Genomic DNA, 26,379 nt, shown 5'->3' with positions numbered 1-26,379 from the left:
CTTTTTTATGTTTTTATCGGTTCAATGATGCAGGAAGTCCTTGGACTATAAGCTGTTCAACATTTATAGGGTTCAACCACGAGGCATGGCGGGGTTTATGTTTTGGCATCTGGATATACAGGCGGGTCTATTCAACACTTGGGAGTTTTCAACCATCATGACTCATAAAGGGGCTAAGAAGATTTTGTTTTTGTATGTACAAGTCATGAGAGCATGTTCGAGATAGCATATATGCGCGTGGACGTGTCTTCACTTGCCACTGCCAGTTCGAACTGATTCCTCCTGTCCACATCGGTGGTCGGCACTGGCCGCCACGATAGTTGAGTAATCGCCCTGGAGGGAGAGATTTCTTTCTTGATTGTCACGATATGCTGTGCTTCAAGAGTGTCTGCGGCGATTCGGTGAATGGAGATTACACCGGTATCCTCGCCCACTGCAAGAATGAACGATCCCTTGTATGTTACAGACAGGAAAGCAATGGCCGAGACCGCTGAGGTCAAGGCCACGGTCGTCTTGCAAACAAAGGTCTCTTCGGACATTTGCCAGACTCTCACGGACTTGTCACGACCGGATGTGGCGAAGACATGGTCTATGGTGACCGGGGCCCAGGCTGCTCCCAGGATCATCCGAGAGTGGCCCTTGGGGTTTGCGGTGAGTTTATTGTATGTGGTTGGCTCGGTATCACTCCGCTGGAAGATAGCCCATTGTCGGTCTCGGCCAACACTGAGAAGGTAGCGGTCACCGTCGGAGAATGAGAGATCGGTGATTGTTAAAGAGTGTGCGGTGAGGGAAGGCTTGATCTCGTGCCAGTCTGATGTATCATAGAGACGAATGACTGCGTGGTCGATCGAACTGGCCTTGCAAGCAGTTGCAATGAGCTTACGGTCATGACTGACAGCCACTGCCGAAATCTCATAGCCGTGACCGTAGAGCTTCTCGTGCTCTGGCCACAGTGTGTAACGAGACAACTGGTCTTCCAAGGGCGGGTGGTTGACAGCCAAGGAGGCAGAAGCAGACGGCACTTCTGGCTTGGCTTCCTCTGCATCTTCCTCTTCCACTGGGGCCTCGTCTCCAAGTGCCTTATTTGAAAGACCCAATACTGGAATTTCAGCTGTGTCTGGTAGGCTCTCACCATTCGACTGCCTGAACCCAGTAAGCCTCTCCAATAAGTCAGCAATAGGCTTAGGTTCATTGAACACGCGCAAAAGCTTTTCTTCCGCACCCGTAACAAATTGCGAAGGGCCCAGTGTGTCAACACAGTTTAGGTCATAACCGTGAATCTGGGGACGAGAGAACTCATGCCATGAACCGATGTTGTCCCGTAGCCACTTAGCGTGCAGCCGAGTAGTCTGGTCAGAACTAGTGGAGAGTAAATATCCACCAGTGGGATCCCATTGAACGCCGTTAGATGAGCGCACATGGCCTGAAATGCCGAACTTTTGCACCCAGAGGTCCGAATCCGACTCCTGTCGCCAAACTCTCCAGCTGCCTGTCCGACTGAGACTCACCACTTGCTTTCCGTCTGGGGACCAAAGACCAATCCAGAATCCACCAACACTACCAGTTGCGGTAGTGGATCCCTTTTGGACACTGATCTCTCCCATTCTCTCTGCAGACATCCAGACACCAGATACCTGATCTTGTTCCCAGATCGTGACGGTGTTATCAGCAGAGGTGGAGAGAAGTTGTTGCTTTTTAGGATCAGGGTTCCATGAAGTGGTGTAAATCCAATCCTCGTTTCCGAAGAGAAGAGCTTCAAATGTCATGGAGTACTTCGAACCGTGCGCTTCGAATTCATGGGCTTTGTTCGAAAGTGTTGGCTCCATGCCTCCAAGCAGGGGGTCGGCTTCATCAATTGGACCAGGGGCATTCGCCTCACCCCGGTGCAGCCGCCAAAGACGAATGTACCTATCCTGACTAGCAGATGCCAACAGAATATCGCCTTCCTTGCTCTGCTTGTCCACAGTGAATGAAAGAGCCCGAATCCAGGCTTCATGTCCCGTGAGAGTAGCACGGTGCTTAAACTCAGGCTTTCTAACGGAGGTTTCCGATACAAAAATCTGCACCTTAGTTGTCGTACCAGCAACCGCCAATACTAAAGGTGTGTCCGAGTAGCCCTCGAGACCCTGCAACGACAGAGTAAGCGGGAAGTACCGCGGTGTCATAGTAATCGTTTCGATCAAGTCGCACTTCAGCTCAAACTGCGCATTGATTCTCCAAATGCGAACCGTTCCATCGGCCGCGCCCGACGCAATAATATCCGTTCCCTCTGCAACAGCAATCGCATTCACTGACCCCGTGTGGCCCTCGAGGGTAGCTGCAAGGATATAATTGCGCGAGTCGGCATTCTTCATTCGCCATACACGTATCGTGCGGTCGACGGAGCCGGTTAAAAGAAATCTCGTTCCAGAGGAGGGGCATGCGTAAAATCGAACGACGCTGACTTTATCGGTGTGTCCGACGAGTAGAGCGTAGACTCCTCGATCATGCTTGTCCTTTATAGTATTGTCAGCTTTTCCATGTCTCTCGATACTCGACAGCTCTCAATGGACATACTAGAGGATCCCACAGGGCGACATTGTTGTCTGCGCCAAAGGCCAACACGCCTGTCTGGACATCCCACTGTGCAGCTCCAGGGTGTCTATTTCCTCCAACACTGATATAATCGGTGGTGACAGCGACCATGGCGAATTGAGAACCTCCGATCCTTGTTGTCTATAGAAGAAGTTGGAGACAATCCGCAATTTCTTAATGGGGCTTATCGATAAGGATTTCTGTCTCCGCCTAGCCCCTCCATCACATCTCTCTTCCTACTCTGTACATTGCTATAACTCCTCTTTCCTGCTTTACTTTCGCAATGGCCCATTCTTCTGCTACGGCACAGGGTGTCTTTCCAGTCTCCATCACCGTTGAGTTTACGTGCGTCAAGCTCTCCCCGAATGAGTGAATGCATGACTTTGCTGACCGGCTATACAGTGGAGGCTTAGAACTGCTCTTTGGGAATGAGCGCAAGCATAAAGTCATTCTGCCAGCTCAACTGGAGGACGGCAGCCGGCCGAACATCTCATACTTGCTTAAATACTTGGTCAACAACCTCATGAAGGACCAGAGGACAGACATGTTTATCATGGAGGACAATGTGTAAGTGACTAGGAAGCTTTATTCAAACATAGCTAATGGCTTCACAGACGACCGGGCATTCTCGTACTCATCAACGATGCCGACTGGGAACTCGAAGGCGAGGAAACATATGAACTGCAACAGGGAGACAACATTGTCTTTGTCTCGACTTTACATGGTGGCTAAAGACGGAATTGTTTCGCAATGATGTTGTTAGAAAGAGCGAAAGAGCGTGGTAAGAACTCGAAGAATAATGGGTGCTCTATTACCAAGCGGGACTATGGGATATCACCTAGACCACGTCTTCAACGTGCTGTTGTGAGATCCTCTCGGGTTCACGGGGTGTTCGGATACCACTCGGCGTTCGGAAACCACTCTGAGGGGTCCCCTGGCCTTCTGGACTACCTAACCCCTGCATTGGCGAGACAACACCACTCGGAGGCACGGGAATCTTCAGGTCCTCAGGGGAGGCGGGAATGATCTCTTCGGGGAGGTCAGGGATATGGATCCGCTGGGCCTCGTTCTGATAGCTTTCAGGGATAATCTACATAGTTGATTAGCCGGAGAATATGATTGGTTTGAATGTCAATTTACCTCAATGATCTCATCACGAGGGAACTCGAGGAATGGAATGTCTGCAGCATTGCAAGCCATGAGATAGCCATACAAAACCCTCAGAACGCTTTCGTGTGCGATAATGAGCAGATCAGTTTGTTCTCTCTCCAATTCGAGGATAATAGGTTCAAGGCGGACAGCCAGATCATGGTACGACTAGTGAGAATTGTCAGCAATGCACCTAGTCAGTTCCAAGTCTAGGGTGATGCTTACCTCTGCACGAGGGTATCTGTGGTGATAAGGATCAAGTTCATGTTTGGCTACCTCATCTCCAAACTCAGCTCGAATGCGCCTCTCGGACATCTTCTCGCAGACACCAGGATGCAATTGGCTCAATTGAGATCTTTGTCGAACTTTATAGCCGTTATCATAGAGGTATTTGGCGGTTTCCACTGTCCTGCGTCGAGTAGAGGTCCACACCTTCATAGGTCTGGACTCATAGCCGGTCTCTCCCCGCTCAATCATTGCTCGCTTCTCTTCTTCTCGGTGAGCCAACAGACGAGCTGTCATCTTCTTGGCGTAGTCTTCTCCTTGCTCTGACAGCGAAGCATCGGCTTTGTAGGAGTCTGCGTCTAGCGAAACGCCAGCCTATATAGTATGTGAGTACTTGTGTGAAAGGCATATTGACAGGGCATTACCTACTCGAGCAAAGTAAGTCCGTCGCGATTTGATGTGGAGATTCAGAAGATAAAAGACGATACGGTTAGAGAGATATCCAAAGGTTCGGTTGTTAACAACAAGTCTCTCGCCAGCGTTAATCATCTAGACATGTTTAGTAAGAAAAGGATCAAAAAAGCAAATGGCACATACCTTGATGTAATTCAAGTCTTTTTCCTCCATGGTCTGGAATTGGGGAATGCGAGAAGAGATGCGGTTCAAATAATGTTTCACGGCGTCTTCCGAGCTCCACGAGACGTACTGGTCGAGAACGTCAGGACTTGCTTTGAGCAGATAGCATCAATAGTAAGGTACTCACGTCAGGGGAAGAAATCTTGACTCTGCGAACATTTTCTTCAATAATGCGCTCATCGTCACACCAGGACTCAATGAACAGGGTCTAGTGAGGAGTCAGCCACTGTCACGGGAAATGGGCTGTCAGATCTACCTCAATATCATGCTTTGCGAACTCCTTGGCCAACGAGCGCCGTCCGGAGGCAAGTGGGTTGACGGCATCATAGATAGCGATTTGTCCATTTTCGTGGTTCAAAAAGTGGTAGATATCTTCTCGGCATTTTCTTACGATCTTTTGGCGCAAAAGAACAGACTTGGCCGTTGCTTCAGAAGATGTCAGTACTGTCATTGTAAGCACGAATCCCATACACACCATTGACATAGAAATAATCATCTGGCATATCCTCGCCAAATGGAATCGTAGCACGACGATAATCGCCCAGATGGAAGATTCGGGTCTTGACACCAAGCCTATCGTTTTACATCAGCATGCGTTTGGTAACACCCAAATGGACAGGATTGAAACGTACCATCTCAGATACCGAGCCAATGCTACGGAGATATGTCTACCAGGTGTCAATTCTGTGAACAAGGCCAATCTCAATTGGGGCCATGGACATACGTTTTACCTCTTGCAGGTAAGCCGACAGTAATGATCACAATGCGACCCGAATGGAAAAGTCGACCGGATTCTGTGCTATACAACTGGGCCGGCGCAAGATCTGCCTTTTCTGGCAAGTCATGGATAGCATCGACAAAGATGGACGACTTGCGGCGAAATTGTGGGGAGTTGGCCACGATCTCAGCGGTGCTGTATGATGTCAGTCCAGCTCCAACAAACAAGCTGGGATTCTTCGTTGAGATCCAACTTCCAACAACGAGAAATAGCAAACAGCAAACAGAGAAAACCACGTTCTTATCTCTAGCCTCGAGGGTTGACAAGGCAATGGTAATATACCAAACAATTCCGCAACGCAGAGGGAGGGGGCAACTTACAGTAACGTGTCCATGGTGGGATGAGATGAAGGAAGATCACAAACTTGACTACTCAATGCACTAGGACTGCAAGTGGCCAGAGGAGCAACAGAGATATCGAGTCTCACAAAGAAGAGAAAGCAAGGACCGCGACAAGACAAGAAGCGGTATAGGCAATCGATCGAGTATGAGGTGGACCCGGTGAACAGGGACAAGGTCGTTGCCTTGGGATTCAGGCACTCGCAGCCCAAACAGCACAACCCAGGAGTCCGACAACAAAGAAGATATCAATCTTACAATTGACAAACAGAGTTTATACAGTGAACTTATATGTTAACTGATCTAAATCCGCTGAACCGGGAAGGCCCGAGTTGACGGTTGCCGGTAGAGACCAAAGACGCAGCAGGTGACTTGCATTTTTCACAGCTCCGAAAGTCTTGAATTGCTTCCCTTACTATCTCCTGAGCGCATCAGACACAGCCCTTTACAGCTATTTCATCAAGGTCATCTGAGACGTTTGTTCGTCCCAGATCCTCGGGCTGGTCTCAATTCTTTTTTACCTCCCAATTCCTTTCCTCGAGTCTACAGACCTCGCGTGACGACACCTAATACCTTTGTCAACGATTATCACATTTCTCCAAAATGTCCGACTTCACATCATCCCTAGCCTTTGTCACAGACAACCCCGCTGCTGCTGCCCTCAGCGATGCCTACAACTCCTTCTCCGATCGCAGGGCAATGCTCAACCTGCCCAACCCGGGCACGGTCGATAACCTCGCTCGCGAGGTGCAGAAGGATGTTTTGTTGACCAACTTCATGTTCTCTGGCCTCCGCGCCGACTTGACCAAGGTCTTTGGCATGTCCCCTCTGTTCCGAATTTCACACGCGTTCTCCATGGGCGGCTCCGGCAACCTGCCTCCCTATGCTTTCTCCGCCATGTTCGGAAACCCCAGGGTAAGATTTCAACGACACCTCCGCTCCGGAGAACTCATAGTGTCAGTGGCTAACGCCTCAATTTTCCAATAGGTTTTCATGCAGGGCAACTTCGGCAGTGACGGATCTCTCGCCGCCGTCGCCAACTACCGCTGGAACCAGGCTCTCGTCACGAAGACCAACGCTCAGGTCATGAATGGTGGTGCCCAGGGTTTGATTCAGATCGATAACGACTACACTGGCCGCGACTTCTCCGCTTCCCTCAAGGCTTTCAACCCGTCTTGCCTCGAGGGCGGTCTGACCGGTATCTTCGTCGGTAGCTACCTCCAGTCCATCACCCCCGGTCTTGCTCTCGGATTCGAGGCTATCTGGCAGCGCCAGGGTATCACCGCTCGCCCCGAGACTGCTCTTTCCTACTCCGCCAAGTACAAGGGTGACGACTGGATTGGTACTGCTCAGCTCCAGGCTCAGGGCACTTTCAACGCTACTTACTGGCGCAAGCTGTCCGAGCGTGTTGAGGCCGGTATTGACATGAACCTCCAACTCGCCCCTAGCCCCGCTACTCTCATGATGGGTGGCCCTGCCCGTGACGGTACCACTGCCATTGGCGCCAAGTACGACTTCCGCGCTTCCTCTTTCCGTGCCCAGGTCGACAGTGCCGGCAAGGTCAGCTGCCTCCTGGAGAAGCGCATTGCCATGCCTCTCTCCCTCTCCTTCGCTGGAGAGATTGACCACCCCAAGGTAAGCACATTGGTCTCTCTTTGACAATTTCTTACTGACTATTTCTAGCAAACCGCCAAGCTCGGTCTCGCTGTTTCCCTGGAGCTTGCTGGCGAGGACCTGATGGAGCAGCAGGAGAAGGCTGACCCCGCCGCCATGATCCCTCCTCCTTTCTAAGGAACCAACTCCCCTTCTAACCCCTCGAGATAATAACTCTTTCGCCCCCTGTTTTAGTAGTTCTTCCTCTCCATCGTCTGGAACGACATGATGTCTCTTCGGTATATCCTTTGAATGTGGGTTACTGGTGTAGGCGGTTGTTTGGCGCTTTGGAGATTCAAATATTTTTGTATAGATTCACACTGCGTTTCTTTGATTTCACCCGGTGCTGCATCTCTGACCGCTTGGAGCGGTCTGTCTTTCAGTTCAGCCATGGCCGTGTTTGGGTCTTGGGATAGCGAGGCATGGCCGCGCCAGTGGAGAGCTCTGGTTATGTTTTCGCATCATAGACGGGCCAATGTAAAACAATTTTGAAACCGAATCTATTGTAAACTAGTATGTTATCAATGTTTACTACAGTATTGCATCATGTAGAGTACTACAGTAGCAGGAGTGAGACCTGCTTCTAAACCACATATATTTTTTACAATAGAACTGTATCAAAGCAATTCAGAGTCAATCCTCCAAGACAGTACTCTGTAGACAAAGCCGATAGATGCCTGGTCAATATATAAAGGCGGACAAAGAATTGCCCGCATAACCCAAAGCGGTGACCGGGCAAGTGCCTCAGTTCCACTCCAGTGGACACTGGAGAAACGTACCCAACGAGAGACTCCAGTCTTATGCATCCTCTCCCATCTCTTTCTCCACTATTAAAGTTCTCGGTAAAATGGTCTACAGTCCCACAGCATGTACCAGCATCCAGCCTCCAGCTTCAGTACAAGTACTAGTACTCTGTCTCCATGTTCCTGTTTCTACCGTATACGGTATGGAAACCAGTAAATGTTGGGGTCAGCCACTTACTCCATTCATACTCGATAGCCCCCTCAACCTCAACCTGGTCTTGCATTAGGTGCAGTAGTCGCTGCTTCTGGTGTGGCTGGGTCTGGCTGGGCATGGCAGTACCGCGCTTTGGGTTCGTACTTGGGACTTGAATGGACTATCAGTTTCCACTGTGACATCATGTTCCCTGTTCGCTTATGGAGTTACCTGGAAGAGTAGCGTTCAAGTTATCCCCGAGTTCATTTCATTTCCTAAGGGGCCCGAGTGTGTGTGGGGTCAAACGGCTCATTTTCGCTTCCGGTATTACATTGTATTCTCTGGATATGTATATGTTATAATCAAGGAACTTGATATATTGTGACAGATTCAGATTGATATCTCGGTAGCTAGTTGCTGTATTCCCGAATTCCTCGGGAAGCCTAACAGGTACAGTGTAGCATGTCGTTGCTTAATAGCCCACGTGTCTGACAGAGAAATGTCGTTCCTTGCTTCCTTCCATCCATGCCGGATTAGAGACATTCCTTTTGCATATGCATATTTTAAACATCATGCCAATGCCAACGGGATGGGCTTGGGCCAGGAACCATTTTCGGCTTCGCATCCTGGGCCTCGTACCACGTCGGTACTACGTGTAAGACTGACCTATCACTCTTACCTATACGGTCCAGGGTTGGTAGATGTAGATATAGATGTTAATTTAGATTGGATCTATCCATGCTAGCGAGTAGGAAGTAGTGAATTGATCTATATCGGACTGATCTTGAGCTGCATTGCCGAGACCCGAGCTGATCGGAATCCCGATTGTGGTCGTACTGGTGCGTGGTCCTGGATATGACAGCATGGTTTTGATCCCTTGGCTTTGAGGCGTCATTTGTCCCGTGAGGGTTAGGGGCAAGTCTTATGTCGCATGACAGCTAGAGCTGTGGCGATATGCCACCCCTCATCGGTCAGGTGAGTAAGATTGTGATGTCATCGTGGTCTGCTCGTAGTCAATTGCAATGTAATGTAGGGGTTGTAGGAGCTGTAGGAATTGAGGTGTGAGTACAACTAAGTAAGCAAAGCTACTAATTAGATGTACAGTTAAGTTGAGTTGATATATGTTGGACTGATTATCATTACAATACCATACCTTGGCTCTCTCAACGTTAACCTTTTCAGCCAGGTGCATTTCATGCGCAAGGGCCAAGTTGAGCGAACGGCCGGGCCGCAGCCTTAGGCCAGGAGCTGGTACCTGACCGGGTACTTGCACATTCTTGGGCCACATACCAGAGAGAAATCCGAGAATCCGAGCGTACGGGCCGAGTCAATTCATCAAGTATGTTGAGCTATTTAATAGGTTCTAGGTGAAGAAGTAAATATGTCGGTAAATGAAATACAATACGGTCACGTATGGTCATGACTGGTCCAAGCGTCCTCACATCACGAGACGAATAAGTCGAACTGGCCAATCAGACAAGTTCCAGAGAAAATCACAGTCGGTCACCCGACATCATCTTTCTTTGCCTATTTTTGGTGGTCTTAGTAGTGGTAGTTTACGTGAATACCCCAGGGGAAACCTTCAACCCGCAATTTTACTCCTTCCCCCCACGTCCTTCTTATTGGTTAATCTTTCTCCTACCATTTGCCCACCTCTCTCCCTCATTCTTCTTCTTCCTCTACAACTTTCTTGGCCCTCTCCCCCCTCTTGACTCCACTCCCCCCCCCCCCTCCTCTCCCAAAACGGTCCCTTCGTGATCTTTACAACTTCTTATCCCCATCTACTCGTGATGTCACAAAGTCGGCCCGGGTTGTTCCCGAGCTTGCGCATGGGTGGTAAGGTCCCCTCATCGCTGGTCAATGGTCGGAGCTAACAGTCCGAGCAGAGGTCATCAAGGAGAAGGTCCAAGACGGACTGACTGGCGAGGCCAAAGAGATCTCCTACACACAGTGTAAGATCGTCGGCAATGGCTCTTTCGGTGTCGTGTTCCAGACCAAGATGGCTCCCAGCGGCGAGGATGCTGCCATCAAGAGAGTCCTCCAGGATAAGCGCTTCAAGGTACGGCATCGTGGAAACAGCTTCCCATGCCACTCACTAACCGTTTCATCTCTAGAACCGTGAACTGCAGATTATGCGGATCGTGCGCCACCCCAACATCGTCGAACTCAAGGCCTTCTATTACTCCAACGGCGACAGGGTATGTGCTGGACCCCCCATGATCCCCCGTTCAGTGGGCTGATTTCTCCAACAGAAAGATGAAGTCTACCTCAACCTCGTCCTCGAGTATGTCCCAGAGACCGTTTACCGCGCATCGCGTTACTTCAACAAGCTCAAGTCGACCATGCCCATGCTGGAGGTGAAGCTGTACATCTACCAACTCTTCCGGTCGCTGGCCTACATCCACTCCCAGGGTATCTGCCATCGTGACATTAAGCCCCAAAACTTGCTTCTGGATCCCAACAGTGGTATTCTCAAGCTTTGCGATTTCGGTTCCGCCAAGATTTTGATCGAAAATGAGCCCAACGTTTCTTACATTTGCTCTCGTTATTACCGAGCGCCCGAGTTGATCTTTGGTGCAACCAACTACACAACAAAGATTGGTACATATTCCTTTTCATCTCCCAATTTATTATCATCTAACGTGTGATCTAGATGTCTGGTCGACTGGTTGTGTGATGGCAGAGTTGATGCTGGGACAACCCCTCTTCCCCGGTGAATCGGGCATTGACCAACTCGTGGAAATCATCAAGGTCTTGGGCACACCTACTCGGGAACAGATCCGCACCATGAACCCCAATTATATGGAGCACAAGTTCCCTCAGATTAAACCTCATCCCTTCAATAAGGTATTTTCCATCTGTCCATCCTCCCACAGTGTGTGCGACAACACTGACGCCACCTAGGTCTTCCGCAAGGCACCCCCAGAGGCTATCGACCTCATCTCTGCCCTTCTGGAATACACTCCGACACAACGATTGTCGGCGGTTGAGGCTATGTGCCATCCATTCTTCGATGAGCTCCGCGACCCGAACACCCGTCTACCGGATTCCCGCCACCACAACAACCCCTCCAAGGACCTGCCCGCCCTGTTCGACTTTTCACGACATGGTATGCCACTTGCAACAAAATACAACATTCTGATACTAATGATGCGATAGAACTTTCCATTGCCCCTGAGCTCAACAACCAGCTGATTCCCCCTCACGCTCGCCCGGCACTCGAGGCTCGCGGTCTCGGTCTCGATACCTTCAAACCCCTCGCCAAGGAGGAAATGATCGCACACCTCGACTGAGTTGACCGTTGTGTGCCCTCCGCGAGGGATACGTCCATTGTGCCGCCATCTGCATTGTGCATGGGAAGATGACCTGTCCATCAATTTCCATCTTGTCTTGAGTGGGCTCTGAATTGAGTGACGCCTAGGCTTGCTTAGTTTTTTCACCTCAACCCCGGTAGACATAATGGAACTTGGGCAAACATGTGGTGTGGGGAATGTGGGGGAAATGCATCTTTTGATGGGGAAACTATGTTTCTTTGGGGTGGTTCGGGCGGCTGATGGTTTTCATGCAATGGGAGGTCATGGCCTGGAGTTTTATTTTGAGGTGTCTGAGACAGCTCTCGGGAGGAAAAAGTGATACCCTTTCTGTGCACGTCTGCCTTTGTGGAATCGGAGACTGCACAGTTTCATCGGTCGAGGGAGAGGAACCCCCAGACGCAGCAAGCCGATATCTCGACCCCCAGGGGAGAATCTCCAAATGCATGAGAGATCTTAAGGATTTCTTTGGATACACAGTTCTCAGGGAGGACCCTTCTCTGTTATGGTCAAATATTTCGACTTGCAGCGCTAGAAACCCCGTTTGTTCTTCTCTTTGTGTCCCCGTTGACCTTTTTTTTTTTCTTCTCTTTTTTTTGTTCGCAATATCCTTGTATCAGATTCATCGGGCTCGGCTGGTTCCCCGGTCCTTCCGACTTACCGGCCATGAGCTTTATGTCATTCCAGTTCTCAAACAGGCCATCTTCCCCTTGTAAGACGTAGGCACCTATCCCTGATGAATGCAGTACAGTCCTCATAAGAACTGTTTGTACCATGCTTTCCAGAAGTACATGGTCTGCATTATTCGTGTTGAAGATGTACATAACCTCAAGAGTCACAGTAGCCACCAAAGATGCAATTTTTGATTAGAAACAGCTTCCTGCCAACAGATCAGCCAGCACGCTCTAGCCGTCAACAATATCCCTGCTGTGGAGTGGGGGCAACAGATATTGTGGCGCTGTGGAGACCCCGTAGTCCAACTAAGCAAATAAGCAAAACGTTTGTGATATTACTCTAGTGGTTTTGCTCATAGTTGGACTCTACTGTGCCATGGGCAGTCTCCAATTAACAGCTTTCACTAAAGTAGCCCGTGAAATATCTCTGATATAGATGGACGATGGGGAAGAGCTGTCTGCATCTACAGTATACAGTGAATGGGAGCGATCTACATCCTCTATCTATACCTACTGTCAAGATTCTATACCTCGAATCACGAAACATTGATCTATTGACAAATACCTAATCGTTAGTGGGCTTAATTAATGTTCTCTTGAACCGTGGTTACAAATTCTTAATTATACAATTATGGCCAAGGGTGTCAGAGTATAGGCATGTTTAGTTAGGGATAAATGCGAATATATGACCTGGGAAGTCAATGTTTAACATGAAAATAATGGTTTAGATCATATTACAAGACTTTTCCATTCTTATGAAGACTGCTGTCCGCTGTTTGTTCAATTTCTAACAAAAAGGACAGGAAGCTCTATAAAACCCCTATCAACATAATGTTACATGAGGTTCAATTTTGGCCTTGACAATCGATATAGGAACATATTCAAGAGATAATGAGGGTATTGAAGGGATTTAAATAGTTCAAGACTGATCAAATAGCATTTCGTTAAACTTGTACGAGAGCAACTCAATGAATACACTGATCAATGCGGCTAGCGTAGTCCTACCCGGATCGGAACTTCCCCCCTTCCGAGCTCCCCATTTACCTCAAGCTCTCAAGCTGTCACCCTCGCTTCGCAAACTTCCTTACAGATCCACTGTTCTTTCAGCATCTGGACTCTCAGATCGTTGAATTGGCTCACAATGGCCGAGAACGACCGCCGAAACCAAGGCTACCGTGGTGGGCGCAAGCGCCGCTACAGAGGTGAAGGACGCGCTTTCAGCATGCTTCTCGTATATACTAACTCCGCATGCCATATTAATAGATGACGATGACTTCGATCGCCGTCCCCAGCGTCGCAGATATGAAGAGCCGCTGTTTGTTCAGGTCCGGCGTCAATTGTTGACCATTGCGGAGTCGGTACGCTGCTCTTTTTTCCTCTCATTGCTTGCGCGCATTGCGCTTGACTAGTTTGAATTGTTGGTGCTAATGCCGTGGGTTTTGATTTAGGCTGCTCGCAGAGTTGAAGATGATATTCAGAGCATCGCAAAGACCGTTTCCGAGAACTATGACGACGAGGAGATTCGCCGCGACTTTGTCAACATCTCCCTTGATCTGTATGTGTTGGTGGATTCATTTTAATTTTGCGTTTGCTAATTGGCTCTGTACAGTGTCCTCGAACAGCCTATGAAAACTCCCTTTATCGCCGGTACTGTCTTGGTCGCCCATAGTCTGAAGCCTGAGCTTGGTTCGGAGGTTTTGAGCAAGGCTGGTGAGGCTCTGCAGAAATACATTAATACTGGCGCATGGCGCGAGGTCAAGCTTCTCGTTCGGTTCTTGGGTATCTTGCAGCCGGTCTATGAGGGCGACGGTATCTTCCCGCTCTTGGAGGAGCTGTTCGCTCGTGCTGTCGATCTCCAGACTGCTTCTTCGGAGGATGTAAGTTGAAACGCTAACCTATGATTATGGTTATCTTCTAACGGTTAGTTAGCTTCTTGGTCTCGAGCTTGTGAAGATCATTCAGTTCACTCTTCCTTATGTGATGATCTCTCCTGCTACCGGCTTCGAGGCTCAGGCTTCCGCGCTCCTCGAGAAGACCGATATTATTGCATCTACACCACACGCCCTTGTTGATTTGGTCAACACATTTAGCCCCGAGGAGGACAAGTCGGCAGCTGGTTCCAGCGTTATCAGCTTGATGCAATCTCAGCTCCAAGGAGAGGCAAGCAGGGGCTGGGTGCTTAAGTGTCTTCCTCGTCCCTGGAAAGACATCCGCGATAGCGAGAACGATGAGCTCAAGTCATTCGACTCGGTGACCAAGATTCCCTTCCCTGAAATTGATGTGCCCAACCCCGTACCAAACGGCTCACGCTCTCTCTTCCCGGAGGTCTATCTTTCGGTGTATGCCAACCAAGAGTTCGACACCGTGCCTTCGACCTCGGACATCTCTTCCTCGCTCATCAGAGATTCATTGGTCGATACTATCAACCTTCTCGACTTCAACCGTGTCGCCACAGCCAAGTTCCTGATCGATCTCGACTGCTATTTCACTCCTCACACATTCATTAAGCGTGCTACGCCTTTCGACCGCATGCGGGATATCCCAGAAGAACAGCGTGCCTGGAAACCAGAGGATGTGGCTGTGGATGCTGTGTTCTCGCAGCTATTCCAGCTGCCGGCCGCAGAGCACAAGCTTGTCTATTATCATTCTCTTCTCACTGAGTGCTGCAAAATTGCCCCAGCGGCAATTGCACCCAGTTTGGGTCGTGCGATCCGATTCTTGTATAACAGCCTGCAGACCATGGATCTGGAGTTGAGCAGCCGTTTCCTCGATTGGTTCGCTCACCATCTGAGCAACTTTGGCTTTACATGGAAGTGGAGCGAGTGGTAAGTTTGCTCGAAGTAGAAGTTCATCAGATCATCTAACATCTTTCTAGGGCTGACGATCTCGAACTGCCTGCCATCGACCCAAGAATGTCGTTCATCACTGGTGCCTTGGACAAGGAGATTCGGTTGAGCTTTGCTCAGCGCATTAAGGGAACTCTCCCGGAGCCTTACCCTAAGCTGATCACGCCGGGCAAAGAGAAGGATACTCCTGAGTTCAAATATGCATCTGACAGTGAGAATCTCCTAAACAATCGAAGAGGCAGTCGTTAACATGCATCCAGTGACTCCATACTTTAAAGAAGGACAGGAACTCATGCAATTGATCCGCAAGAAGGCTACAGATGAAGAAATCCAGCCTGTCATTGCTGCCATCGAAGAGCAAGCCCATAGCCAAGGCGTCGAAGACCCCAAGATTCCCTCAACAGACGCATTCGTCACCTCTCTCTGCTTCGTCGGCTCCAAGTCCCTCTCGCACGTCTTGTCATGCATCGAACGCAGTAAAGACCGTCTTCTGGCCCTCGGCACCGAGTCCCCTCGTGCCCGCTGCCAGATCATCACCTCGGTCATGGAGTACTGGGCCGACCAACCCGGCATCGCCATTAACATCATCGACAAGCTGCTGAACTACACAATCCTCAGCCCTCTCTCCGTCCTCGAGTGGGCCCTCTCCGAGTCTGTCGCCGCCGGAACTATCCTCTCCAAGGCTCACATCTTCGAAATGATCTCCGCCACCGTCGGAAAGGTTACCAACCGCATGCGCCAGATCGTCGCTGCTCGCACCCAGCCCGGTCTCTACGAGCCCCAGCTGACCGCCATCGACGAGACCCTCGTCCGTGAGCGTGCCGATATGCAGACCCTATTCAAGTTCATCGAGGACTCTATCGTCTCCGTCGCTGCTGGAAGCAACGACGAGCAGATGGAGCGCGGTGACGGCAGCGGTGATCTGCCCGAGGATGCCATCATCCGCCAATGGGGCCGTCGCTGGCTCCGCGTGTTCTGCAGGAAGGCCGCCGTCGAGGAGAACTTCATCACTGATGCCTTGGCTAATGCTACTCCTCTTGGAACTGTTGCCCCTGAGCGGGAAAATGCTGCGGATAAAGATCTCGACATTGCCGATGCTGATGGACAGTAGGGTCAGTACATGACATTCCTCTGCAGGTAACAACTGGAATATGTTGATCTCTCGTATTGATCTCTTTTGTCTCATTAAAATGATTTACGCTCTGGAGAGTTCTCTTCCTCTGTCTTTTCTTCCTCTCCTACTTTGTATTGTACATTTATCGCCGGGTTTTGATCTAATCAAGCCCTTCGACAGAACTGTGAAGATCTATCTCTCTTGAAGCTATCCAGGTATCATACAACGTAACATATAGAGCCAGTTATATATAATAAGAAGCAGTATCTAGTCTACATGTATCGGCCTCATCTCAGACATCTCACACCCAAATTGAATCTGATAGCGGGTCATCATCCCTTGCGGCCTCGCCGAAAAAAGAAAAGAAAGACACTGCACCTCGTGCTGAAATGTCGCACAGAACAAAAAAAAGAAATGAAATACAAACTGGTGTCATTACACGCTGACAACTAATATCTGCAAGGGGGGGGGTCTAATACCCAATTATTAAGGTAATGTATAAGTAGATATAGATCGAAAAAGATAGAGCAGAGCCAATTTACTTCCTGAGGCCCCTTTTATTCAAAAAATTGCAAGGAGATTGGGTATATCTATATCCCAAAGCCAAAGACTAGCCATGGAATACATGTATGAAAGACCTATACCCTGTACCTCGTGAATCATATACATCTTGAGCCCTAAATGAGAGAGAACATATGAAACATAGAAAGACATGAAACCCGCAGAGTGTCGAGGTGGGTATCGGTACTGTCCAGTATACAGCGTTTCACATATCCAAAAGAAATAAAGAAATGGAGTGAATGTAGAGGATTAGGGATAGAAACCAGATCACAGGGGGAATCAACGAGAAATAGGAGGGGAATCAAAAGGCATATACAGAGAAGGTATCAAAAACCCGCTCAAGGTGGCCAAAAATATGGTAGAAGTTGGGCGTTGGATGCTCAAAATACAAACCAGACAGGATATAAACAGAGGATGAGGCGAAAAAAATCAAGAGTAATGAACCCTTCGGTTCATATAGTACTGCTCAGTATCGCCTCCATCACTGCTGGAGCTGTTATAGGCAGACATGTTATCTTCAAAGCTCTCACGACGCATTATCTTGCTGTCGCCTTCCTCGGACTCAACAGAGGCTATTCGATCCATAGAAGCACAACCATCAGAGCGTCTTGTCATGGAGATTCGTCGGTCTTTGCCTCGACCCTTGATGCCCTTGTTGCTGTTCTTGTATAACGTTGCAAAGTACTCCCACAGCTCGCGGTCTCCTGGGTTCGCAGGCCCATTTTCGCCGATTTGCGAGAAGCGGAGGGTGAGGTTTCGCAATGTCACCGCGTGAAATTTGTTTTGATGGGACTGTAAAAAGTAAAGTTAGGTTAGGTTCCTGTAAAATGAAGATGTACACCTATGCCCACTGGACCGCGAGATGAAAAGAAGAATTTGCTTACCTTCAAGTTGCCTAGCTGGGTAAACTGCTTGTTACAGTCATCCAAAAGGCAATTAAATGGCTTTTTTCGTTGATGAGTGAGCTTGTGGGCGCGGACGTTGCCTCGCTGCGCAAAGCTTTTGCCGCATTCTTCACACTGGAAGGGCTTTTCGCCTGTGTGTCGCCGCTGATGGGTCTGGGAAATTAGCTGCCTGTTAGTCTCTTTGTCTTATGTTTCACGGTCGCATGGTGCGTCAGCTTTCAGCTGAGGGGCGGTGCTTACCTTGAGATTGCCTTGCTGCGAGAAGCGTTGGCCGCACGAGGGCTCCTTGCAGATCTGCAAAGTTCACATTGGTTAGTTGCTGACAATATCCGCTGATCCTGACGAACACTCACAAATGGCTTGTCTCCGGTGTGTGCCCTGATGTGGATGTCCAGGTGTGTCTTCTGGGCAAAGCTCTTGCCACAGCCCGGCAGCGTGCAGGTATACTTGCGCTTCTTTCCAGAGCGAGATAGATGTCCTTCGCCGCCCAGGTAGTAGCGCGGTGGTGTGGGCGAGGCTACCGGGTATGTGGTCATGGGGTAGACCTGGGATGCAGGAGGCGCCAAGTGTTGAAGTGGTGGTAGGGATTGTTCGTGTGGCGATGAACTGTGCTTTGCTTGGATTGCCTTCATTAGGACATCCACGTTTGTCGAGAATGCAATGTCAGAAGGGCTTGGTTTCGTCTCATGGGCCCCATCCAGCGAACTGTGGCCAGCGCCCGTGCAATGCATCCCAGAATCATGGTCTGTAGGAGACTTTGCTGCCTGGTTGATGGCGTTCTTTGCAGGGCGGATTTGAGGAAGAGACTGCAACGGCTGGAGCTCCGTCGTAAGACGCAGTGGTTGATGCTGAACCGGATGATGCTGACTGGGAACGAAGTAATGCTGGTATGGGTTCGAGTGTGCATGGCCTACGTGATGACCATAGTTGTAGGGCAGACCAGCCGGTGCCTGGTAAGGCAACGAGTATGAAGCCGTTGTAGGATGCGAGTAGAAGGGGATGTTCTGGTTCTGGTTCGAGTCCATCGGGCGCCTGTGTGCAAACGCACCCACAGCATGGCCGGGGAACTCGTAAGACACTGGTTCTGCGGTCTCCATCTTTGCTGGGACAGAGTTCACAACAGTTTTTCGTCTCGGACTTCTTGGTAGTGTTCAGAAAGGCCAGGATGCCGTCTCCCAGGCCTCCGGTTCTCTTGCCAGATACCAATGTATACTAAATGTATACCAGTAGCCAGAATGGACAGGTTTTGTCTCTGGTTTGACTAGCACTGTGTCCTGCAACTTGATCCTCGACGGTGATATTTGGGTTCTGGCTAGCAGCGAGTTGCCTTGGGGGCTCAAGAGGAACAAGGATGAAAAAAATAGACAACCAGGCCGGCCAAAGCGCAATCGGTCTTGACTGGTATAGATCTGGATCTATATATACAGATGAGAGAGAGGGGGAGGAAATAGCAAATATATGCAGGTCATGGCCTGAAGAGACCAAAGGATATAATGATTGACAACTAGTGATGATCATCCGCATTGACCGTGGCGCCTCTCGATCTAGATATACCAGGGCCTAATGCAATGAGAGGCGGGGCGACAGGGGGAAGAGTCAGCCGGTGAGAGAGTCGACAAGTCCCATACTGATCGTCTGTATGACGTTTGGTAATATGAAGGAAAAGGGGAGCGCAGTTCGAGGCCAGAGATACATGCATTGTACAGTACGCCGGGGCTTTCATTCGACGATCTCCGTGGGCCAGGGATCCTAGGTTGATTGAGGCGACCTAGCTCCACCGGAAAAGAGATAGTCACAGAAATATACAATCAAGAAATCAAATCAAGGACGAACTGGAGTTCCTGGAGCATACAGGTTGCATGCATAGGTTGGCTTCCCAGATGCATGGCCTTTGGACGCATCACTTCTCTGTACCACGAGGAATTGCTCTCGACTAGTGGTAATGTATTGTGGCCATTCAGTAAGAAGTCGAGTTGCACCGGAATACTCGCAGCCGCGACTGGCGAACGACCTCAGCTCGTTTCACCTTTTTCATTCGGCACTTTGGTGTAACTGAATCTGAAGTGATTGACACCTGTCAGTCCCCAAATCTCCACGTCAAAAAAGAAAAGGAACACGCCTTCAAGGCACCGTGCTTTCCCCTCGAGGACGGGCCGGCCCTCATTGCGGAATTCGCAAGTGGACCGTGATCGACCTGCAGTCGACATGTAGATAAATCCAGTCGATCTCGGAGTCAGCATTTCCTCATTGCTCAGTGGTCAGCGTGGGCCGTAATTACGAATACCAGGATGCGCCATCCCGATAGTCGCCAATAGTGTCAGATCTCAGCCCATCGAATATCCCAGCTAGCCGCCCAAGGCCCCGGAAATTCTTTTGAGCCCTCGTGATCTGAATCTGGCTCGGAGCAATCACCAATCACTGGTTTCTGACAGTGGGTGCTTCCCTCCACACCGAGATCCAGCGGGTGCGATCTGTTTCTCCTTTGAGGGGGAGGAGTGGGTGCGCTGTTGGAAAAGCACCCCCTGGAAGTTGAAGCACCATTGGGCAGTAGTCTCCCTCAAATGGTTTGTCTCGTGTCGATCACTGCGAGTGGCCTTAGCTCCATCACTGGAAGGATCCGAGAAAGTGACAGCCGTGCTCTGACACGAGAGGTATCTATCAGTAATGGTTCCTGCAGGGATGCGACTAGTCTTGACGAACTGCTTCCTGATCGGGCCAACTAGTGTAGACTGTCTCCAAGCAATTTGCCACTGCACATGACCAGGTAACAGTAGCCAAAAATCATGCGAGGCTCGTTAGTAATTCAGACGGACAGGGATGAAGTTCTTGGGATTGTTGATTCTCCTGAAATTCAGCTCGGTCTAGAATGCCGGTCCCGTGTTACTCTCTACAGGCTACAGGCTATCTCCCTACAGCAGTATACTGCTGTATACTGTATACTGTATAGTAAATATTTATGAATATTGCATTTTGATTTGAACACAGCGTTCAACTAAAGAAAAGACAAATTCGAGATAAAATAATTCAAAGCCCCAAAACCCGGCACACGAAAGCAAAACGTCACATTGCGCCAAAGGCATTAGTATCAAACCTATCGTCCAGTGTACGGCGAATATCTAAGGAGTCAGAGTCAGCATGATCTGAAACAATCTTCGGAGAAACAACTTACCTCCAGATGCGCGCACGCATGTCTCCACTGCCAGTCGCGAACAGGTTGCCAGTGGGGCTGGGCGCAACCGAGATGACTATTCAATGTTAGAGCTGAGTATGTAGATAGACAGGGCGTAGACTCACCGGAGTTCTTGTGACCCTGAAGCATCATCTGGGCGTTGCCAGTCACCGGGTCCCAGAACTGGACACCGCGATCCTTGGAACCACTCATCACCCAGGCTCCGTCGGGAGTCAGACACACGCTAAGCACAAAGTCCTACATTCAATTAGCTTTGGTCAAGGGGAATTGGGAAGATCTACAAACCTTGTGACCCTCGAAGGTGCGCAGGCACTTGCCGCCCTTGACGCCGCTGTGGGGGTGCATGCCCCGCGGGACAGTAAGCTCCCAGAGCTTGATAGTCTTGTCAAGACTGCCACTGACAAGGTCTCGGCCATTGGGCGCGAAGGCAACCGAGTAGACACTGTCCTTGTGTCCATCGGGGTTCTCCAGACGCTCCACCAAGTATCCAGTCGTAGTGTCCCACACACGCACGCTCTTGTCAAGCGAACCGGCAGCCACGTAGTGACCATCCGGAGACATAGCGACAGTTGTGACGCCATCTTCGATGCTGAGAGTGTAGACAAGCTTGCCATCGAGGATATCCCAAAGACGCACGGTCTTGTCTCCACTGCCAGAGGCGATATATCGGCCGTTGCCGGCGAAGTCTAGGGAGTAGATGTCCTGCTCGTGTCCCGAGAAGATGTGCTTGATGGTGCGTGCGTTGATATCCCAGACCTGGAAGCGCATTATAATTAGTCGGTTTCTATTGATGTTGGGGTCAAGTAATTCAAACTTACGCGAATCTGCTTATCTTCGGCACCAGTTGCAAGGTACTTGCCGTCAGGGCTGAAGCAAACACTGCGAATATAGAGATCGCCGTCCTTGTCGACGTTCTCATCCTGGAGAGTGGCCACATTCTGTCCAGTGGTCACATCAAAGATTTGAGCTGAGCGGTTGCAACCGGTGGCTAGGTATTTGCCGTCGCGGCTGAAGCGGACACAGCAGACGACGCTGTCGTGGTTCAAGTGGTGAACCAGTTCCACGTCTAGCACACGCTGCACCTCGGGGTTGAAAACAGCGTACCAGTCAGGACCCTCGCGCTTTTGCGACGCAGGCAGTTCATCGGGGTTCCAATTGGCCAGCATGTTTCCCGGGCGCTCACGGGGGAGAGAGGTCTGGTTAGGGGGAGTTGGGCGAGGGATCTGAGGCGAAGCACGGGGATCCGGGTAGGCAATGTGCTGTTGCTGGGGGGTGGCCGGGCCTGGGGGCACACGTCCACGGCCCTTACCAGGTCCTGGCGATGCGGTCGGGGGAGGAGGTCCATAGCCTGGAAAGAAAACATACAGCAGATTAGCGACCTGACAGGAATCCCTTTACCTCTAACGACATACCGTTCACAGCAGCGCCAGCTTGATATCCTCCAAAGGAACTCTGCGGGGGTTGCGGCGCACCGGGCTGGGCAGCCGAAGCAGGTTGTTGAAGGGCATGCTGGGGAGGCTGCTGATCCTGGGGAGGGGGAGGGGCAAGACCGGGGCCACTACCTGGTGGGTTGGTCATGATACCGCCAAACAGATTGCTAGGGCCGTGACCCAATGCAGGCGGGGGAGCCTGGGTAGGAGCTGTATGGGCTGCGGCAGGACCGCCGATGTGGGAGGGAATAGTTTGGACGCCGCGCGACTCGAGTTCGTGTCGCAACATTCGGATTTCGGTTTCGTAGCTACAGCAAACTGGGAGTCAGCGATGGAAGATATGAATAGCTAGGGGGAGGAAACGAACTCCTGCTTGATCTTGACCTGGGCTTGTTCCAACTGGAAAACCTTTTGACGGATCATCTCCATTTCTTGGAGCTGTCCGGTCACTGCGTGATCTGTCAGTTAGATAACATTTCAGCGAATGTTGCAACCCATGGCGCGGCAGTCATCGAAAGATAGCTGGCAGCTGTTTAAACGAAGTGGTTGGACATTAGATGCTCCCAGGCGCACGAGGCCCGGAGAGTACCAAAGAATAACCGTTTTAGAAACGCATAGGAAGGGACATACACTGATGCTCGAATTCGCCGGTGCTGCGCGACTGGCTCTCAAACTCCTGACGCAGCTGATCCAGCAACTCCGTCAGACGGGAGTTGGGAGCGGGCACCATCCCGCGATGAGTGTTGTACATTGCGCTAGGGGATCGATTATAGTAGAGACAAGATATTTAGACGGGAGCTTCAAGTGCCGACAGGGATGAGATCCAAATCGATCACTGAGGCTTCAATGCTGCTTGGTGGAAATCACCGCGCAGCTAGCCACAGCGATAGTATCTGAAATGATGGAGGTGAGAAATTGAGGTGGTAGCGGTAAGAGGGGGAAGAGGCTGGTGACAGTTGCGGGAAGGTTGGAGGCGGCAAGCGGTTAACGCCAGAAGCGAGAAGCGCCAACTCCGTTTGCAAATGATCAATTGATCAACGCTTGGTGTTCGGAATTCAATTCTTTTGAGATATTGATATATAGTATTTGAGTTTGAATATACTTGCCAATATATGATTAAATAAAATTTCCATGACCAACAAGTTGGCAATTAACTACATGTATATCAGATGGATACTTGGATCTACGCCAGTGCGGGCAGTGGAGGTACCTCTGAGTACGGCCCAAAGTACTTCCAGGTATCCATCGGCAGTCTCACCGCCCAGAGATACTTCCGGGTACTTGGGGCTGCAGTCCTCATGCCTGGAATATCAGGCTACAACAAGTTGTGTCAGGCACCAAGGCACTCAGGCACTCAGGCACATCTAGTGGCAATCTATAAGAATTGAACAGGTGTGGCATGATGTGAGAGATTAGAGAAAAAGAAATATAGCCAATTGTCATCCTTGAAAAAGTCAGGCCATCTACTCCGTACTCCAAAACTATACAGCCCTGAAGAGTATACCCCTGGCTGATTAACTACGGCTGTGGTGGTTCCGCGCTGGTGTGACTGGCCGGAGCCATTTATTATTCGCCGTCTCTCCTTTTTCTGTTCCAAGTACATCCCTTTCACCAATTCACTCTCCCCATCCGTGAAGTCACCATGGATATTATTCTCGAATTATGGGACACCTTCATTGGTGATCGCCTCTATTCCTCGCTACTCCCCGCGTCGCTTTCTTCGTCCGTTTCTTTCCCGGCGTTCGTCAATGCAGCCAACAGTTCTCTGGCCCTCTTTGGCGCCGCGGAACCTTTTGTGTATGAACAGGCGACACAGATGATCTACTTGGAACCCTCCAAGTACGCTTACTTGAGTGCTTGGCCGAGAAACAACATGTACCGCCAATTCACCAGCTTCTTCCTCATTACCTGGTATGCGCCAGATTCTCTCAATCGCCACCTTTTCGCGACTCAGCTAACCCAATTGAAACAGGATTTTTGGTCTTTTGGTCTACTTCGTGGTCGCCTCGCTATCATACATTTTCATCTGGGACAAGACAACCTACAACCACCCCAAATTTCTCAAGAACCAGATTGGATTGGAAATCAAGCAGGCCATGGGTGCCATGCCCCCAATGGCTCTGTTGACTGCCCCATTCTTCGTTCTTGAGGTCCGCGGATACGCCAAACTCTACGATACCGTCGCTGAAGAGCCCTTCCCATTCTACAGTCTCATCCAATTCCCCTTCTTCATCTGCTTCACCGATTTCTTTATCTACTGGATTCACCGCGGTCTGCACCACCCCCGTGTATACAAGACCCTGCACAAGCCTCACCACAAGTGGATCATGCCCAGTCCCTACGCCTCTCATGCTTTCCATCCGCTCGACGGCTGGTCCCAGAGTGTGCCTTACCACGTCTTCCCCTTCCTCTTCCCCCTGCAGAAGATGGCCTACGTCTTTCTGTTCGGATTCATCAACCTGTGGACTGTCTTCATTCATGACGGCGAGTACGTTGCCAACAGCCCCATTGTGAACGGTGCTGCCTGCCACACCATGCACCACCTGTACTTCAACTACAACTACGGCCAGTTCACTACTTTCTGGGACCGTCTTGGTGGCAGCTACCGCAAGCCCAACGAGGAGCTCTTTCGTCGCGAGACCAAGATGGGCGACAAGGAGTGGCAGCGTCAGGCCAAGGAGATGGAGACTATTCTCAAGGACGTTGAGGGAGAAGACGATCGCAGTTACTCGTCCGACAAGAAGAAGAACCTCTGAAATGACGAAACAATTTTCCTTCTTCTCGACTTTCAGGTCTTGCAAATGCTTACTGGTCCTAAGCTGCATTGGTTCACCAATAGACAGACTGGTTGTTTGACTATGTTGGATCTTCTTCTGGATCTCTAGATCCCTGGTATTATTCCTTGCCCTTGATGATTCAAGTACATTAATTACCCCTGCACCCCTATCTGTTTTAATACTCAAAAGTGGTCGTCAGCACCTTGGTCTGCTGGCGGTCTTGCCCATTCTGTACATAACTTTTTACATTACCATCATGGCGGTCAGAATGCATTCTGTTAAGAGCTTGATTGTGATTTCTTCCGTGTGGCGAATTCATGTGGCCTTGCACGCTGTCAATGTGTACTATATGTGAACTATGAAACAAGACATGCAACCAAATACGTCGACGTTGTCTTTGGAATATATTATAATACTATAGAACCCTAGGACAGTCTCCGAATAATCACAGCCCGCGAACCATCAGTCGCGTGGAACCCATTCTCAGTCAGGTCACGCTCACTACTTGGCCAGATCTCTGCCCTGAATTGACCCAACTCCCTAGAGGCAAGTGTATCATGAAGAGAAACAATTCGCTTAGCTTGGCCCATGTCTCCACACTCTAAGACGGTAACTTTAGCCCTCAGCTTAAACGACAAAGCAAGAATATGGTAATAGAAAATATCCTCCGGCCTGTCACTTTCTTCCCCGGTCACCAAGGATGGAGGAACAAGTGCTAGCTTGGGCTCAAAGAGCCGTACACTGCGTGCAGTAGTTCCGTTGCCGAATTCATGTGGAGATATGTAAGGTGGGTTTGATATCAAGAGATCACAGCCGTTGGTTTGGTCTGCGGGCGAAGAATCTGCTTCCGAATAATATGGTTGGAGGATTGAGTCAATAGATGGTGTTGAACCATCACTGCCATTTCCCAGGACATTGCCGCGGTGGAAATGGATATCCGTCGATGCGCGCGATGTCAATTGCCCCAGTCGCATGTTATGCTCGAGGTTCTTCTGTGCCAGACTAAATGCTATGGGGCTGATGTCTACCCCTGTAATTGACAGTTTCTGGAAATGAGGTGCAAGTAATGCGTGTAGCAGAAGAGAGATGCACCCTGTCCCTGTGCAAAGGTCGATAACGCGCAGGGCTCTGGAGTTGCTGCCAGATCTGGATTTTTGCTTTGAATCCAGGGCTATCTGACAAATTAATCTGGCTGCTTGGTATGTATATGATTCAGTCTCTGGCCTGGGGAAGTTAGGAGAAGTATCGCGGTCTGGGATGTGGTAGACATACCTGGGGATCA

The 26,379-nt window shown here is 50.0% G+C and overlaps 10 protein-coding genes across 10 annotated transcripts; 5 read left to right on the top strand and 5 right to left on the bottom strand.

The window, feature by feature from the left end:
• Positions 1-203: 203 nt before the first annotated feature.
• On the bottom strand, positions 204-2,685 carry N7508_006932 (Elongator subunit ELP2; the record flags this gene model as incomplete). The annotated part of the gene is made up of 2 exons (XM_058464998.1): positions 204-2,495; positions 2,557-2,685. 2 exons carry the CDS (start codon positions 2,683-2,685, stop codon positions 204-206), a joined length of 2,421 nt encoding a protein of 806 aa, XP_058318851.1.
• Positions 2,686-2,857: 172 nt separating this feature from the next.
• N7508_006931 (ubiquitin-related modifier 1) lies at positions 2,858-3,306 on the top strand (the record flags this gene model as incomplete). The annotated part of the gene is made up of 3 exons (XM_058464997.1): positions 2,858-2,919; positions 2,977-3,141; positions 3,189-3,306. The coding sequence occupies 3 exons, from the start codon at positions 2,858-2,860 to the stop codon at positions 3,304-3,306; spliced, it is 345 nt and encodes a 114-aa protein (XP_058318850.1).
• A 106-nt stretch (positions 3,307-3,412) lies between these two features.
• On the bottom strand, positions 3,413-5,696 carry N7508_006930 (bifunctional fructose-2,6-bisphosphate 2-phosphatase/6-phosphofructo-2-kinase; the record flags this gene model as incomplete). Its single annotated transcript, XM_058464996.1, has 11 exons — positions 3,413-3,664; positions 3,715-3,891; positions 3,949-4,323; positions 4,378-4,497; positions 4,546-4,653; positions 4,712-4,792; positions 4,841-5,010; positions 5,060-5,157; positions 5,217-5,252; positions 5,309-5,497; positions 5,683-5,696. The coding sequence occupies 11 exons, from the start codon at positions 5,694-5,696 to the stop codon at positions 3,413-3,415; spliced, it is 1,620 nt and encodes a 539-aa protein (XP_058318849.1).
• Positions 5,697-6,303: 607 nt separating this feature from the next.
• Positions 6,304-7,491, top strand: tom40 (TOM complex pore protein TOM40; the record flags this gene model as incomplete). Its single annotated transcript, XM_058464995.1, has 3 exons — positions 6,304-6,615; positions 6,688-7,335; positions 7,384-7,491. 3 exons carry the CDS (start codon positions 6,304-6,306, stop codon positions 7,489-7,491), a joined length of 1,068 nt encoding a protein of 355 aa, XP_058318848.1.
• Positions 7,492-10,079: 2,588 nt separating this feature from the next.
• On the top strand, positions 10,080-11,582 carry N7508_006928 (GSK family serine/threonine-protein kinase; the record flags this gene model as incomplete). Its single annotated transcript, XM_058464994.1, has 7 exons — positions 10,080-10,125; positions 10,176-10,348; positions 10,404-10,487; positions 10,542-10,890; positions 10,943-11,136; positions 11,194-11,398; positions 11,449-11,582. 7 exons carry the CDS (start codon positions 10,080-10,082, stop codon positions 11,580-11,582), a joined length of 1,185 nt encoding a protein of 394 aa, XP_058318847.1.
• A 1,833-nt stretch (positions 11,583-13,415) lies between these two features.
• N7508_006927 (NCBP1 family protein) lies at positions 13,416-16,231 on the top strand (the record flags this gene model as incomplete). The annotated part of the gene is made up of 7 exons (XM_058464993.1): positions 13,416-13,476; positions 13,538-13,632; positions 13,723-13,829; positions 13,884-14,151; positions 14,204-15,099; positions 15,150-15,331; positions 15,381-16,231. 7 exons carry the CDS (start codon positions 13,416-13,418, stop codon positions 16,229-16,231), a joined length of 2,460 nt encoding a protein of 819 aa, XP_058318846.1.
• A 993-nt stretch (positions 16,232-17,224) lies between these two features.
• Positions 17,225-18,797, bottom strand: N7508_006926 (C2H2-type zinc finger protein; the record flags this gene model as incomplete). Its single annotated transcript, XM_058464992.1, has 4 exons — positions 17,225-17,587; positions 17,680-17,853; positions 17,941-17,994; positions 18,054-18,797. 4 exons carry the CDS (start codon positions 18,795-18,797, stop codon positions 17,225-17,227), a joined length of 1,335 nt encoding a protein of 444 aa, XP_058318845.1.
• A 1,994-nt stretch (positions 18,798-20,791) lies between these two features.
• Positions 20,792-23,071, bottom strand: rcoA (uncharacterized protein; the record flags this gene model as incomplete). Its single annotated transcript, XM_058464991.1, has 8 exons — positions 20,792-20,816; positions 20,870-20,945; positions 20,995-21,127; positions 21,176-21,646; positions 21,709-22,238; positions 22,303-22,628; positions 22,688-22,778; positions 22,951-23,071. 8 exons carry the CDS (start codon positions 23,069-23,071, stop codon positions 20,792-20,794), a joined length of 1,773 nt encoding a protein of 590 aa, XP_058318844.1.
• An 891-nt stretch (positions 23,072-23,962) lies between these two features.
• N7508_006924 (sterol desaturase family protein) lies at positions 23,963-25,076 on the top strand (the record flags this gene model as incomplete). Its single annotated transcript, XM_058464990.1, has 2 exons — positions 23,963-24,231; positions 24,293-25,076. 2 exons carry the CDS (start codon positions 23,963-23,965, stop codon positions 25,074-25,076), a joined length of 1,053 nt encoding a protein of 350 aa, XP_058318843.1.
• Positions 25,077-25,522: 446 nt separating this feature from the next.
• Positions 25,523-26,071, bottom strand: N7508_006923 (uncharacterized protein; the record flags this gene model as incomplete). The annotated part of the gene is made up of 1 exon (XM_058464989.1): positions 25,523-26,071. One exon carries the CDS (start codon positions 26,069-26,071, stop codon positions 25,523-25,525), a length of 549 nt encoding a protein of 182 aa, XP_058318842.1.
• Between the last annotated feature and the right edge of the window lie 308 nt (positions 26,072-26,379).

This window comes from Penicillium antarcticum (genome assembly GCF_028974205.1).
Source record: "Penicillium antarcticum strain IBT 31339 chromosome Unknown utg000006l_segment0_segment0, whole genome shotgun sequence".
Classification (NCBI taxonomy): Eukaryota; Fungi; Ascomycota; class Eurotiomycetes; order Eurotiales; family Aspergillaceae; genus Penicillium; species Penicillium antarcticum.
This window is presented reverse-complemented; position numbering and strand designations above follow the sequence as displayed.